Genomic DNA, 13,455 nt, shown 5'->3' on the forward strand with positions numbered 1-13,455 from the left:
AGAAAAAAGACAACTCTCCCTTCCAAAAGAATTCCCAATAATTCATATAGATACTTGGCCCTCAAGGAGATAGAAGATACACCTCTGCTCCTTAAGTGTGGGCTTTGCATGGTGACTTCCTAAGAGTACAGCATGGAAAAGGCAGGGGGAGTGAGTTTACAGTGAAGTCTTTCGAACACAACCTCAGCCAGGTACGAGGCCAGAATCAGTGATAAATTAGCTTATGTACCCTTTATAGCATATGATGAAAACAGCGCTTTGCCTCTGTGGTTTTCTTCCCCAAAACCCATAACCCTAGTCTAACATTAGACAAATCCCAATAGAGGGGCACCTTACAAAATACTTGATGGTACTCAAATCTGTCAGGGTCATCAAAGAATGAGAAGTCTGAGAAACTGACAGAGCCCAAAGGAGCCTGGTGAGACAGGGCAAGTAACAGTCATGTGGGCTCCTGGGTGGGATCCTGAAACAGAAAAAGGACATTAGGGAAACAGCCAGGAAATCTGAACAAGCTATGGACTTAATAGCAGTGTATCATGTCAATAATTGTGATGGTTAATATTGAACATCAACTTAAAGGATGCAAAGTATTGTTCCCGGGTGTCTGTGAGGGTGTTGCTAAAGGAGATTGAGTCAGTGGACTGGGAGAGGCAGACCCACCCTCAATCCGCATGGCCACAATAAAAGCAGGCAGAAGAATGTGGGAAGACTAGACTGGCCCAGTCTCCTGGCCTCTATCTTTCTCCTGTGCTGGATATGTCCTCCCCTGGAATATCAGACTCCCAAGTTTTTCAGCCTTGGGATTCTTGGACCTTTGACTATAGAGTGAAGACTGCACTATTGGTTTTCCTACTTTTGAGGTTTTGAGACTCGGACTGGCTTCCTTGCTCCTCAGCTTTCAGAGGGCCTACTGTGGGACTTCACCTTCTGATCGTGTGGGTCAACACTCAACTCCCTTTATATATGTATCCTATTAGTTCTGTCCTCTAGAGAACCCCAATTAATAGAGGAAACTGGATGGTGGGTTTATGGGACTTCTACAATGTCTTCGGTATTTTCTTGTCTTCAATATTTCTGTAAGTCTAGAATTGTGCTATAAAATCTGCCTATTTAAAAATCTTTAAAGATTAGTTTCTACAGGTATACATAGGGAATACAAATGCAAAAAAAATCCAAAGACACACCAAACCAATGTTTTTATGGTAATTCTTACCAGCAGTGTATGAGTTACCTATATGGAAGACATTCATATATTACTACCAAAATCATCTGACATGTTGGGGAAAGGGTAAAAGAAAATGAGAATCAGCTGTGGCTACCTTATCAGCAGAAAAGTTTTATTCCTTTTGAGGACAAACAATTAAACCACATCCAAGGGTCTTAACTTACAGACAGAAACCAAAGTAGCCATTTAAAGCGTTAGATATTGGATACAAGACATACACTGGGGAGAATGCTTCGCCATCTGAAGCTCACACCACATCGGCCCAGTGGACAGCTGTGCACTCTACTTGTGCTTAAGCGCCTGGGTGTGGCTGAGGGGAAGGCGTGTCTGCAGAACAGAACAGCTGTGTTTCACAAGTACTGAAGCATTATAGACTGCATGGGGGGGGGGGGGGGTATATATTTTCACGTTGAAGGGAAGAGGGGAAATCAGCAAAGTCCCTCCCACAGAGAATTAGGCTGCCTTGCAGAGAGCCACGGCAGAGAAGCGGACTTCTCCTTGCTCACGCTCGGTGAATTCTCTGCAGACCTTGGCAGCGTCCTGGAAAAAAGAAATGTCGTTAATATCCAAAGAGCAAGAGCTCGAAAATGAAAGTCACATAGGGAAAGGCTCCTAGGTCTATTAATGCTCAAAGTTCACCCTCATCAACCTTAATTCCATCATTAATTTGAAAACCAGGGCTTAAAGGAAAAAATCAGGTAATGGGAAAGACAGGGTTACATCATGGATTTGACTTCTTTATCACTTCCACCAAATGGTTTTGTGCTTCTCTCACCTTGTAACTGGTTTTGGAAAAGTTTTAAAAAAACAAAAAAAAAAAACCCAACAACAAAAACACAACCATTAATGCGATTTTCATCAAATCTAAAGATTGGAACTCGATCTTTCTTCCATAAGGTGACATAAAAGACAAGTTGTAACTCAGAAATTCCCAAAATAAAGACAATTGTCTTCTAAGAAACATTTTAAAAAACAGCCTTAATGTTTACCTGGTATTCTAGGTACACACAAGCAATGGAAGCTTAGAGAATGATGGTGAAGTGACATGTGTTACTTTAAAAATCTCGATGACAAAGACTGGTAACAGAAAATTGATCCCAGGGTTATTTACCAACTTCTAGGATACAACTGTTTGGGGATCAAAAATATTACTCTGTTGAATCTGTAACAAAAAGCCCAGCAGAAAGATACCTGAAGGAGAAAGGGAATGCTCTATGATACAGAACGGTAATGAAACATTACTCCTAAAATTTAGAAATCACCAACTCAATGAGTTTGGACCACATGGCTCAGGCCTGCAGTCTCAGCACTTTGGGAAGCTGAGGTAGCTGATGGCTTGAGCTCAGGAGTTCAAGACCAGCCTTGGCAACATCTCTACTAAAATTTGAAAAATTAGCTGGGCATGGTGGTGTGCACTTCTAGTCCTGGCTACTCAGAAGACTGAGGTGGGAGGATTGCTTGAGCAAGGAATTCAAGGGTACAGTAAGCCATGATTGCACCACTGCACTCCAGCCTGAATGACAGAGCGAGACCCTTTCTCAAAAAAAGCAAGCAAAGAGTATCTGGATTGACATCAACCTTTTATCTTCTTCCAGGTTTTTTAATATATCAATATTCCAGACCTGTCTTCCCTGAATTGACTTTACTAGATATTGATTTCACTATTAAAGTTGTATCTTTAAAGAGGATAACCATCTTCTACAGAGCTAATGTGCAGGGACCTAACTCATCCAAGTTTAGGATATTCGGGTTAAGTGCATGTATCTTCTCACCAGTTTAATGATTTAGTGTGAAGTTTAGACAACCTAAAACATCTTTAACCATATAGAACCAGCCTTACCTAGGGTAAGAATTTTAACTAAAATGCTGGTTTAATTTAGAAACTCTTTTAATTTTAAATAAGTTTCTAATTAGAATAGTTTAAAAAAAAAAAAAAAAAAGGTTTTAGCCAGGTACTGTGGCTCACACCTATAATCCCAGCACTCTGGGAAGCTGAGGCAGAAAGATCACTTGAGTCCAAGAGTTAAAGACCAGCCCAGGCAACACAGTGAGTCCCTCCCGCCCCATCTCTATACAAAAATTTTACCTTCCCCACACCTTATAAATGCTACTCACATGACACTTGTAAGTATCCTAATGGCGGGCACATTTTTATGGCATTAGTGCAGTGTTAGATGAGTTAGCATGTACCTTAAATGCTTCACTAGGAAGGATCAGGGTCTTTCCTCCAAACGGATCAAAGACCAGAAATTCTCCCTCTGTTTTCTTATTCTCACCAAGTAAATTCTGATTTTCTCATGCAACCCCTCCATCCCATCCTGGCTCTCCAGGTCTATTCTTCATTCCATATTCTTATTCCCACATACCTCTTGAATACCAAGAATTAGCTTTAACTGATCTCAGGTGTGTCTGACAGACGAGAGCAATCAATCCTCCCTATTAAGAGTGGCATAATGTTGTCCACTAGCATCTTAGGGCTATCAGGTCTGTGAAGTTCCAAAGAGAGGTCTTTTCTAATGAAAGGTCCTATTGGTATTGTACAGTGGCTAAGAGCACAAGCTCTAAATGCAGACTAAGTTTTCTTTTTTTTTTTCTTCTGAGACAGACTCTTGCTCTGTTGCCCAGACTGGAGTACAGTGGTACAATCTCAGCTCACTGCAACCTCCACCTCCCAGGTACAAGCGATTCTTGTGCCTCAGCCTCCCGAGCAGCTGGGACTACAGGCATGCACCACCAGGCCCGGCTAATTTTTGTATTTTTAGTAGAGACAGGGTTTCACCATTTTGCCCAGGCTGATCTTGAACTCCTGAGCTCAAGCGATCCTCCCCCTCTGGCCTCCCAAAGTGTTGGATTATAGGCATGAGCCACCATGCCTGGCCAGACTAGGTTTGAACCATAGTTTGCCATGTAAGTCACTGACCTCAGGCCTTAAACTCTGAGTTTTCTCAGCTCTGAAATGGGGATAATACCTACCTCATTGTGTCATTAAAGGATTTCTATAAAAGACATACATCACCTAGAAGAGCACGTAAGTACAGTAAACTGCAGCATGTGGGCCTAACCCAGCCTGTGGTGGTGGAAAACAGCTACATACATTCATTTAGAGGGTCTATAGGCTGCTGAGTTGTAACAGCAGAACTGAATACTTGCAACGGAGCCATATGCCATACAAAGCCTAAAATATTTTGTTTGGCTCTTTATAGAAAATGCTTGCTGAGTTCTGGTCTGCACATAGCAAGTTTTTCAAAGATTTGATACTACTACTACTCAAATGAAGTATAGTTATATTTTAACAGCATTTTGTGTATTTTTCTTCAGCACAGCAAGCTAAAAACAGTATTTTGTATTATATCATAATTAAGCATTTTTCCTTTATAATAGTAAACTGATTCAACTCTAGACACTCACTTTTTAGTGAAAAGGCCTAGAGTCACCTACCAACCTTTGTCCAGAATCACTTTTCTGTCCAGGATGGTTACAAAGTGATCCTGGATATTAACAGTTTTTGTCAGGTGCATTTTAAATCTGCTTCTTTTGTTCTTGTAACAGTAGACCATGTGGGAAGGAAAAACTCCTAAATTTAACCACCTAACTAGAACCTATAATACATTACCTCCAAGACTGACCCAAATCCAGTCGTCTTAGAGGGATTATGAAAGTCTACTGTTCCGTGAGTCTTTAACTATGATGTAATCTGATGAGAGGACAATGGTCACCTTAATCCCACCAGGAAGCAAAGCAACAGCTTTCAGGCTAATTCTAACTGTGGACTAAAGACAGCACATGAAACAGATTACTCAGGGTGTCTCTGAAGCCCTGTTTAAAACCACTCACAATAAAATAAGGTAGACAGAATTACTAAGATGATCTTGCAGCCCTAAAGACTGCTATTAACCCAGGCAACTGATGCTGGCTGTCCTGGAAGAGTGTTAGTACTTTAGAATAGAAAATTTGGCCAAAGAATCGTGGGGCCCATTAGGAAGAGATGCATTCCAAAGATGACCTGCAGCAGGGTGCCCTCTGAACTGGCGCCATGGTTCACTGGAAAAGGCATTCGTCCATCTGTAACAAAAGAAGCCAGACACGTCAATTTTCTCTGCATGTTTTCTGGCTACCATGCTTACCTAGCCCAGATGGAAGTTTTAGATTCTTCCAAAAACCACTGCCAAACCCACAAAAGGAAGCCTGGTTATGAAGCAACAGGCTGCAAATGAGGTTCAAGTGTCCCTAGGCATCCATCCCAGGCAATTCTAGCCTACAAGATCGTACAAGCTCAAATCAGCTACCCTAATGGAGGGGCCTGTGCCCCAACTCTAGGAAAGGGCCACAGAGCAAAAGTCAGATGCAGTCTCTGGGGTATAGGAAAGATGGAGGCAAGAAGAGGAGACACCTGAGATTTCATCTGTCCTCCAATGACTAGATTGCCTTCACTATTCCCTTGCCTTTGTAAGGCTGTAGGTGGTATCTTGGCTTGAGACAACACAGTTACAAGTCTTTCTCCATTAATTCATTCAAAAGGAATGAATCTTACAAGGTAGGTCGTCTTTCTTGATGCCATAAACTAGCTAATAGAAATTATTCCAACATATCCAGATTCTTTTTAGACAAGTAAGGTCATATTCAGGCACTGATCCTTTTTCAGATTTATTCTTTGCCCAGAAAGGATGATACTAGGGTATGCTATAGGAGGAGATGGGAAAAGAAAGTCTGATCACATATACCTTCACCTGGCACCAATCTGACCTACGCTCTTCAATGGTTTCTGACTAAAGCCATTGATTAGGTATTAAAGCCACTGATTAGGTCAGTTGCCTCAGGAAGTTGCTCTGGGGATAATAAGGGGTTAAGTGCCCTCATGAGAATACTTTATTACTGTGGCTTTATAAACAATGATATGCCAAGTGCCATAAAGTCACACAACAATATATCAAGAGATTCAGTCTGAAAGAATGCATGAAACTACATTGAGTTCCAAAAACAGAGTGAAACATACCCAGTTCATAGAGGTGGCCATCCACGTTGTTAAACAGAATGAAATGGAAATTCACCTTGTCATCTACCTAAAGAAAGTCAAGACATTTTTTTGAAAATGAGTGTAAGCTGAACTTATTTCAAAAATTATCTTGCAATTCAAGTGAAATATGCTTGAACTGATTTGATTTTTAAAAATTATAGCTAATACTTATGTATATCTTACATTAGGCCCTACACTAAGCCCATTGAGGTAAATATACTGTTAACTGTCAGAACAACTCTATGAGGATGCTATTACTACAGGACTTTTACTGAGGCTTAGAGAGGCTAAGTATCTCAAGCAAGGTCAATACTAAAAAATGGCACAGCCAGTTGTAGTTATAAAGATACTGAGATCTGGCTGGGCATGGTGGCTCACGCCTGTAATACTAGCACTTTGGGAGGCAGAGGCAGGCAGGTCACTTGAGCTCACAAGAGTTCAAGACCAGCCCAGACAACATGCTGAAACCCCAACTCTACAAAAAATATAAAAATTAGTAGGCGTGGTGCTGTGTACTTGTAATCCCAGCTACTCGGGAGCCTGAGGTGAGAGAACTGTTGCAGTGAGCCAAGGTCACACCACTGCATTCCAGCCTGGACAATGGAGCCTGACTTTGTCAAAAAAAATTTTTTTTTTTTTTTTAAAAGGACACTGAGATCTGACTTAAATTTGGCAGCTGACTCAGAGGTTCTCATCAGATTATGGTACATTCAAACCTTCTAGAACTTGTCCTTTGTGGTGTATTTCATTCTCCCCAACAGCCTGTGAAGATTATTTGAAATGCTCCCTTACTAGGAGAGGTGTACACTCCGTAAGACTCATTTCTGTTTTTGAGACAGGGTCACCCAGGCCAGAGTGCAGTGGCATGATCTCAGCTCACTGCAACCTCTGCCTCCAGGGCTCAGGCAATTCTCTCACTTCAGCCTCCCGAGTAGCTGGGACTACAGACCTCGCTACTCTTTCTATTTTTTGTGGAGATGGGATTTCACCATGTTTGCCAGGCTGGTCTCAAACTCCTGGGCTCAAGTGATTCACCCTCCTCAACCTCTCAAATTGTTGAGATTACAGGCATGAGCAACTATACCTGGCCTATGAGACTCATTTGGATCTAAACAAAATACTGTCAGTTTGAATTTACTCAAGATTTCAACAGCCAATACAATTTCTGAAGAGCCTTTTGAAAAGGTCTAGTCAAAGCATTATTTGGGTAGAACTTTCTGGTGTCATTTGGCCTTGGGTGGATAACATTTGCCGTGTTCCAGTAAGATATTCCTGAACAATTTCAGTGGAAACACAGATAGCACCCAGGCAGCCTGGCTCTGATTTGTATTTGCATTTACCCGACATTGGCCTTCCTGTGCCACGGCATCATGGGCTGCCTGTATGGCCTGCAGAAAAAAGAAAATAATTAGCACAAAAATCTCTAGAGTTATTTAAAGGCAATGCTCTGAAAGTTCTCTTACCTCATTCTTTTCAAAGCATTTTGCTCTGTCTTCAGGGGACATTTTCTCTGTTTCAGAAAGAAACTGTTTCAGGACTGATCCATCCTCTTAAAGAAAAAAATGGATGTTAGCATAGATAAAATAATACAAATGGGTACATATTTATCGTTGACTTAAGCCTTTGCCGAACATGCTGAGCAACGTGAATCTTTAATACTGCCTCCAGGGTTGTGGATGAGCTGTACCTTTTCCCCCAGCCTCTTTTTCTAACCCCTCTCTATTCACAAGTTTCAAGCCAGAGAGGTTGCTCCACTCTCCCAATATGCCAAGCTCTTTCTTGCCTCTGTTCTCTTCTACCCCGGAACCCTTTTTCCCTCCCACTTCACTCATCTCTCAGATCTCTGTCACTTTTTCATAGCAATTCTTAATCTGTAACATGTATTTGAGATTTCTACAGCCATAAAAGCCGGGGCTGCCTTGTTTACCTGCTGCATCTATAGCACCTAAGAATGTACAGTTCACATCTATTATATACATGACACTATAATCATGTTCTAATCTAAAATGGTTCCCAAACCAAGATTATTATTTTGGGGTAGAAAATTCAACCTTAGTAATTCAGTTATTCAGATAGAAAATAAAGATCTTGAATAGAAATGTAAAGAAACAAAACAGTCCAGCATAGAGACATCTGACTGGATAACCACTGACGTAAGCATTTTGTTACTGCTCAGTGTGGACAAGCCCAAGAGGCACTAATTACAAACCTATAGCAAGAACAATATATTTCAAAAGACCTCAAAATTTGAACTTTCAGCGCTAAAATTTGTGAAATGGGACCATTTCAAAATTCAGAAATGCTAGGAATCCTTTCTGAGGAAGACTGTGAGTCAGTTTAAGCGTGTGACACCATCATTACAAAATGGTTTCAAAAGGTACAGCATCTCTGACCTCGGGAACACAGTGTTTCTGAACTCCATGTTTCAAGTTCAAGCTTAGGATGACTGGCCTCAAAACCCACACCTACCAAATCCCAGTTTATCTTGATTATTGGCCACTGCGTGTATAAGTCCGATTGTGCCACAGGAATTCCCAATGGTCTGCTTCATGAAGTACACTTTAGGACTAACTTCTTGTCCCTTCAGCTCTTCAATCTGTTTTTTCCTGAAGTTCTCATGCTGCGAATGTAAAAAGCGTTTTTACATCTCAGAATGAAAGTGCAAAGAACAGATGGTAACACAGTGAGTTCTACCACCTAAATGGAAACACCAGGGGGATGTGTGACCAGGAGCCTTAGTTCTAGATGCTGGTCAACTCCCAGAGAAGGGCCCGTCTGTCTGCCTCCCACACCCATGCTGGCCAGTGGGGCTCTGAGAGGTTCGGAGACTCCACCCTGGTGCTGCAGTGCAGTGACTGCATTGGATACTGCCCAAGGCTGTGTCTAGACACCACTGCAACCTTTCAGCCCAAAATGGTGTCATGAAGTCAGAAAACAAACCAGTTCATTATTTTCTCTCTTTAACACTTAACCGTATTTCACATAGGCATCCTTAATCAAGCGTCAGTCAATTGAATGCTCAACAAGAGCACCAGCTGGTTTACATTTCACTATTCTTTTAAGTTCTACTTCTACTCGGCTCAAGTACACTTCACTTCAAAAACAAAAACAGCCTTAACTGCTGAAAAGAGCAAGTGAAAGAAATTAACCATTCCCTCCACCCTCTTTTTAAGGAAGGAAAGACAACTGGTCCAGGGTATTGGGCTGTGATTTTACGAGAGGAAGATGTGACACTAGCTTGTCCTTGCCAGCTAAACAGTTTACTTTGAGGACAGACTGGCAATTTGAGGAGGAGGATAGAGACTGGTAAGTGAATGGGACTAGGAAACGGATTTCCTCAAAGCATCTGCTAGCTTTTTGTACAGTAATTTAGTAAGCCTATCTGGACTTTTCACTAACTAGCTTTAAAGACCTTAGAAGTTATGATTTCTTGAGCCAGGGTCAGTGGCTTGCACCTATAATCCCAGCTACTAGGGAGGCTGAGGCATGAGGATCACTTGAGCTCAGGAGTTCAAGACCTTGTCTCTAAAAAATAAAAACATAATAAATAAGTTAGGACTTCCCAGTTAAAGAGTAGGGTACTAGTATAGAAACACTGATTTCCCATAATAAGCAAAACCAGACAGACCATCAGAAACATATTTCCAACTCTAGTAGCTTTGCATTTCTGTACACGAACTGAAGTTTAAGCTTGCTCTCTGGTACTAACAGAAGAGTAAGATCTCTTACCCCAGAAGATCAACTTAAACTCCAACTAGCAGAACTTTTTTGCTTCTATCTAACTAGATCCTCAATTTAGTATTCATTGACCAGTAAGAGTTTTTCTTTCATTTTCTAGGCTAATTAGATGAAATATTAAAATGGGATAGCATCATCCTTTAGGGCTGCTTGAGCTCTTCCATGGAATCATTTGTAAATAGTTCTGTAAATAGTTTACTATTTACTATTGCTATTTACTATTTACTATTACAAATCATTCTGTAAATAGTTTACTAGCACTTAATGTTTCAGAAGTCGTCCATGTAGGGGGTCATAACATTCCCTTAGTCAAAAATTAAATGCCTTCCAAATTAACATTAGCATCTTTGAAGTCAGCCTATAAAATCTCAACTTTTCTTCAATTGGCTTCAGTGTTTTGTCCAGTAGGCATTCTATGTAGCAGAAAAGGTGCTCCATAAATCTGATAGGTTGAATTGAAACTAAAGGACAAAGTATCGAGCTCTTTCAAACATAACACAAACTAGAATGTTCTCTAACAAGATCCAGCAAAAGGAGAACACTCAGCTTTTAAAGGCACACATGCTGCACCACTGCCTCCCAGAGGCCTTGCCTCTGAATGCTGCTCAAAACCTCCGAGTCATCATGGTTGCTCTAATAAAAAAACCCCTGTGTGATGCTCAACTGGAGACAAGAGACTGATTTGGTCAACCAAGAAGCTAATTCGACTTCCAACAATATGGCAGCTCCCTTTTAGCCCGAGTAAAAGACTTTAGCAACAAAAACATGTCAGTGAGATCATCTTATTAGCTGTAATAAGTGTATTTACCCATAATACTTCGCTTATTTACTAGGAAGAAGGCTTGGAACTTCCCATACTCTTGATTTTGGCTACAGATGCTTCCAGAACACCTGGCCTTAGGACGGTGCTTCAGTTAACCTCACCTTTGGAGTGATGCCCCAAGTTTTGCTAAAGCTAATTTCAGTCTCTCCCACATCAGCAGTCAAGTGACAACAACAGGAGATAAGACAATGCCATGCTAATGACTGGGATTCCATACATCACAAGACAGCAAATAGCCTATCCTTTAAAAAAAAAAAAAAAAAAAAAAAAATCTGATGCTGTCTTTGAGATACATCTATCCATACACACTTGGAGGAGGAAAATCATTTCAAGGGAAATGCAAAGGTGCTTTCAAAACTGAGCTAATAACCCCCATTTCATTTAGCTACAAGGTCAGAGATGAACGAGGATAAGTGAAGAGAAGGAGGTTCCCGCACAGAAGCCATACACAAATGATTAAGCTTTAAGAAATACATTCAAGAGGCTAAAAACCAAGTGAGCAAGTAGTGGGAGTGGAGAAGTGAGAAGAACGCCTTAAGACTATCAGAAACCCAGGCAATGGAGGCGGAGAATTAGCGAACCTAATTGTTTCCCTGCGATTTAGGACAGCCCTTCCCCCTCCATTCTACAGCTATGTGGGAGTCGGAGAAGCAAACAATGAGTTGACAGGTTACAGCCCTTAAAGGGAAACCAGCAGCCATTCCCTGGAACCGGAGGCTCGAAAAAGCCCAAGTTCGAGGGAACTCATGAGTAGGTTGAATGATTTCCCTGGATAACGGGATCGATGGAACTGAGATACTGCCGCTCTTCCAAATTTAAAGCAGTTGTGGTCAGATGGGAGAGAAGGCAATAGGCACTGCTGGAACAGGAGCCCAGGGAGTAGGTACCACGAAAATGCAGGCTCCTCCCTTGCTTAGAGGCGTGCCCCGCATCACCTACAGGGGAGGTGGCGGGGCGGGAAGCCCCGGACGCCTCAAGTTGGGCAGCGGCGTGCACTACCGGGGGCTTGCGCATCCTGGGCCCCACGCCCTACCTGGGCCGTGAGTGGAAACAGCAGCAGCAGCGCGCAGGCAGGCGCTGGCACCGAGCCCAGAGACTCCTCTTCCAGCCCCAGCACGTCCACGAAGCGCCACTGGCCGGCGACCCCCAGCCGGGACAGCACCTGCGGAGAGGAAACAAGGCGGCCAGGGGCACGGGGACACGCGGGTCGCGGGCACCTGCCAGGGGGCGGGGCCAGCAGGCGCGCGCCCTCCGCGCCCGCACCCGAGCCTGGGAGGAGCCCCAGTCCCGCCCTGCCACCCCCACCCTGGCGGGCGCAATGACACAGCACAAAGCGCGGCCCACACGTGGCGCCCGCGAAGCCCGTGCAGCCGAGTCTGTGCTGCCCGCGCCACGCCCTCAGGAGCTCCGCTCGGCGCTAGCTCGCCACGGGGCGCAGCCCCTCCGTCTCCCCGTGACCGGTTTCGCAAAGTCACCCGCTAAATGCAGGGGCTCAGGAAAGGCGCCCAGCCCACGCCCCAGCCCTGCTGTCTCCGGTGTGCGCAGCGGGCGGCTTGGTTTCTGCCAGCAGCCGCAGCCGGTGGGCGCCCCCGCCTCGGCCCTCGCAGGGGAGGGGGCCAGAGACGGCGCGAGACGCCACTCACTTTGTTCAGCATCTGAAAGGCAAATGCAAAGAAAAAAGCAAAACCGAACCGGTCAGCGACTCGGCTCCCTCTCCCTCGGCCTTGCGCTCTCCGAGCAGCGGTGCACCTGGCGCTCACCTCGGGGTTGATCTCCATCGGCTTCAGCTGCATCTTCGCGGTGCGCCCGATAGAAATAACCCAGGGAAGACGAAAAACAGCTAGTGGAGCCGCCCAGGCTGCAGTTATAAAGCGCCGGCCAGACGCACTGTGAGGCCTGCGCAGGGGGAGCAGGGGCAGAACCAAGCGAGGGGGAAACGGCCGGTCGCGGCCAGATGGGTACGAAACCCCCGTGCGCAGCGCGGAGTGGTACGGCCGGGCCCCCAAACCTTGCAGTCTCACTCGCCGGTGAGATAATCTGGTGGTTGTGGAGACGGGATTTGTTGGTGGGTGTTCCTTGAGTGTATGGAGCAGTCCTTTTGATGGAGTCTTTAATTTTGGGCGAAGTTTCTGGAAACCCATCCTTTCTACCATCCCAATTACCCTAAAGCTCGGGTCTCTGAAGCATTTGAGAAAAAGCACAAATTCAACAGGTATATATTTAATATGAATGAATGTAAATGTGTGCCCCCCATCCCAAATCTCTCAGCAGTTTGCGTTTAACCTTAGACAATTCCTCCTCCATGTTAAGTTAGACCAGTACCGAGGTTCATTTTTAAGTGACTGCCTAGAATAAAGCAGAATCTGGTAGATAACAGATATTGCATTAGGAATGCTGATGTAATGTGACTCCCGGGGAAGAAATGGTTGGTCCTGGGAGAGCAGTAGAAAGCTGGGGGATGTGAGGGTAATACAAGACACAGAGAAGGCAGGCGGTTGGAGACTTTAGAAAACAGATCCAGGGAAAAGAAGGGTATGATTTTGAGCGAGAGGCTGTAAAAGGAAAAGCATTTTTAAAAGAATGGGAAGCTTTGAAAAATAAAATTTCTGAGTTCACCGCAGAATACTCCCAGAGAAGAAGAAAGGGAATGGTAAC

General features: G+C 43.7%; 1 protein-coding gene across 2 annotated transcripts; it reads right to left on the bottom strand.

The window, feature by feature from the left end:
- Positions 1 to 1,316: 1,316 nt before the first annotated feature.
- Positions 1,317 to 12,775, bottom strand: UCHL1 (ubiquitin C-terminal hydrolase L1). Of its 2 annotated transcripts, XM_008017554.3 has the most exons (9): positions 12,561 to 12,669; positions 12,444 to 12,455; positions 11,834 to 11,962; positions 8,709 to 8,859; positions 7,703 to 7,788; positions 7,580 to 7,627; positions 6,219 to 6,285; positions 5,229 to 5,287; positions 1,317 to 1,765 (listed from the first exon to the last, which is right to left on the bottom strand). In XM_008017554.3, exons 1-9 carry the CDS (start codon positions 12,591 to 12,593, stop codon positions 1,679 to 1,681), a joined length of 672 nt encoding a protein of 223 aa, XP_008015745.2. In that variant the 5' UTR covers positions 12,594 to 12,669; the 3' UTR covers positions 1,317 to 1,678. The 2 variants fall into 2 exon arrangements, with proteins under 2 accessions (XP_008015745.2, XP_072868545.1); XM_073012444.1 differs by lacking the exon at positions 12,444 to 12,455 and having other exon boundaries at positions 12,550 to 12,775.
- Between the last annotated feature and the right edge of the window lie 680 nt (positions 12,776 to 13,455).

Source organism: Chlorocebus sabaeus, chromosome 27 (genome assembly GCF_047675955.1).
Source record: "Chlorocebus sabaeus isolate Y175 chromosome 27, mChlSab1.0.hap1, whole genome shotgun sequence".
Classification (NCBI taxonomy): Eukaryota; Metazoa; Chordata; class Mammalia; order Primates; family Cercopithecidae; genus Chlorocebus; species Chlorocebus sabaeus.